This window comes from Nothoprocta perdicaria, unplaced genomic scaffold (assembly GCF_003342845.1).
Source record: "Nothoprocta perdicaria isolate Ctin4 unplaced genomic scaffold, notPer1 scaffold_33, whole genome shotgun sequence".
NCBI classification, from domain to species: Eukaryota; Metazoa; Chordata; class Aves; order Tinamiformes; family Tinamidae; genus Nothoprocta; species Nothoprocta perdicaria.
The window spans coordinates 1,900,610-1,902,820 of record NW_020455566.1 but is presented as its reverse complement, the minus strand read 5'-3'; the positions used below and the strand labels follow the sequence as shown (position 1 = coordinate 1,902,820).

Here is a 2,211-nt window from a genome sequence, read left to right as displayed (position 1 = left end):
AGTGAGAACTAAAATTTTGTTTTATCTATTGTACAATAACATTTTAAAAGACATGGAAATTGCAATAATTGATAAAGCGATCTATTGCAAATGCAGCTGCTTGGCAAAGTGTCACACACATAAAGGCACGGAATACAAAAAAAGTCAAAGTTGAGGCAAAACAATTTTCACGTGTGGATTTTCAAGTGTAAACTATATTTGATATGTAAAAATATATATGCATAACTGAACCTATATGCAAGATGCAGAGTTATCACCAAAAAAAAAAAAAAAGAATTCCATTTAAACTTGCAATATACAAATTGCACCAAGGATAAGGTAAGGAACCCAGAAAGCACCAAATGCCGAGGCCATCTAAGTTCTCTGAAAAAAAAAAAAAAGAAAAAGAAAATGGAGGGGGAAAAAAAAGAAAAAAAAAAAAAGAAAGAAAGAATTCCAGTCCTTCACCCCGCATTCTGCTAAGCGGTTATTTTACCAGCCCAGGAGCCTGCACAGACACGAGTTTCAGAAGTTTTCCCGCGCATAAAATATTGCGAGAATCAAAGTATCTAAAGAGAAAGGGGAATCCGCACGTGTGACCTGCTGAGATTTGCTGAATGGAAAGGGTTTTAAGAGCCACAGATTGAACCCTCTAGAGACAGAGAACACAGTATTTAAGTTCTCAGGTTTTCTTAGCACAACCGCAAAGCGCCAGCGCATGATACCAAGAAAGGGAACCCCGGCGACATCAGAAATAGGCGCGAGGACGGGGAGACTCCTCGGCAGCGCTGCTTCTTGCGGCCCAGGCTGCACGAAACCTGAGCGATGCCAGCCTGTCTAAAACCCCCCCTTTTTTTTTTCTCTTCCCCCCCTTTTTTTTCTTCCTTTTTCCCCCTCCCCTTTTATTTTATTTGCTTTTTTTTTTGGGGGGGGGGGGGGCGGCAATTTACGCAGGTGCAGGCGGGACACAAGCGCATAAGCCCGAGAGCGGGAGAGGAGCAAGTGCCGCGGAGCCGCAGGAGGGCGACGGGCCCCGGTCCCGGTCCCGCCGCGGGGTCGCTCAGGGCAGCGCCACTACCGGGACCCGGCGGCCCCGGGCTCCTCCAGCCCGCAAAGACCACACGAGACCGGTTCCTGGGTAAATGGTTTATGTAAGTAATAAAATATTTACTATAACATAAATAGAAACGTACCCTCGCAGTCTACATTTTTTTTTCTTCCCCCTCAATAAAGATACAAACAAAAACCGAACCCAAAGGGGAGGAACCGAACCTACCAACGGGAGGGCGAGAGCTCCGCGTACGGTTAGCAAATAAATAGAAACGGGCCGGGGGAGCCTCGGCGGGTCGTCCGGGCGAGCGGCGGGCCCGGCCGGCGCCGCCGGGGAGGGAATAAATTAGAGCTCGCAAACCTTTGGCTACTGCTGCTGTGTCCGGCAGCCGGCGCCCGGGGCGGGCCAATAAATACGACGGCGGCGCGGGCGGCTCGGCCGGGCCAGTCTGAGGAATAAGTTAGAGCGAGTCCCGCCACCGGGGCCGCCCGCTCCCGGGGCCGGGCCGCGCCGGGGCCGCTCGCTGCGCGTGGCCGGAGCAGTCAGTGCACGGCCCCCGGCAGCGCGTGGTGCAGCGGCGACGAGTCCGCCTGTGCGTAAACGTCCTCCATGGGCGGGTGCGGGGCCCCCGCCGGCGTCATGCGCTTCTCCTTCTGCCGCCGGTTGCAGAACCAGACGCGCACCACCTCCTTCTCCAGCTGCAGGGAGTCCGCCAGGGAGGTGATCTCGTGCGCCGAGGGCTTGGGGCACTTGAGGAAGTGGTTCTCCAGGGCGCCCTTGACGCCCACCTCGATGGAGGTGCGCTTCTTGCGCTTCCGCCCTTGCGCCGCGATCTTGTCCAGGCTGGTGGGGCTGCCCGTGCTGGAGTCCGTCTCCTCCAGCCACTTGTTGAGCAGCGGCTTCAGCTTGCACATGTTCTTGAAGCTCAGCTGCAGCGCCTCGAAGCGGCAGATCGTGGTCTGCGAGAAGACGTTGCCGTAGAGGGTGCCGAGCGCCAGCCCCACGTCGGCCTGCGTGAAGCCCAGCTTGATGCGGCGCTGCTTGAACTGCTTGGCGAACTGCTCCAGGTCGTCGGAGCTGGGCGCGTCCTCGTCGGACGGCTCGGGCGGCCCCAGCGGCGGCGGCGAGGCCGCCAGCTCGTGCGCGCCCGCCTCCTCGGCGCCCAGCGCCTCGCGCAGCCC

The 2,211-nt window shown here is 56.2% G+C and overlaps 1 protein-coding gene across 1 annotated transcript; it reads right to left on the bottom strand.

Annotated features, from left to right (window-relative positions):
* Positions 1-1,348: 1,348 nt before the first annotated feature.
* Positions 1,349-2,211, bottom strand: POU3F1 (POU class 3 homeobox 1; the record flags this gene model as incomplete). Its single annotated transcript, XM_026043483.1, has 1 exon — positions 1,349-2,211. A coding segment is annotated over one exon (639 nt), but the record flags the coding sequence as incomplete, so codon positions are not given.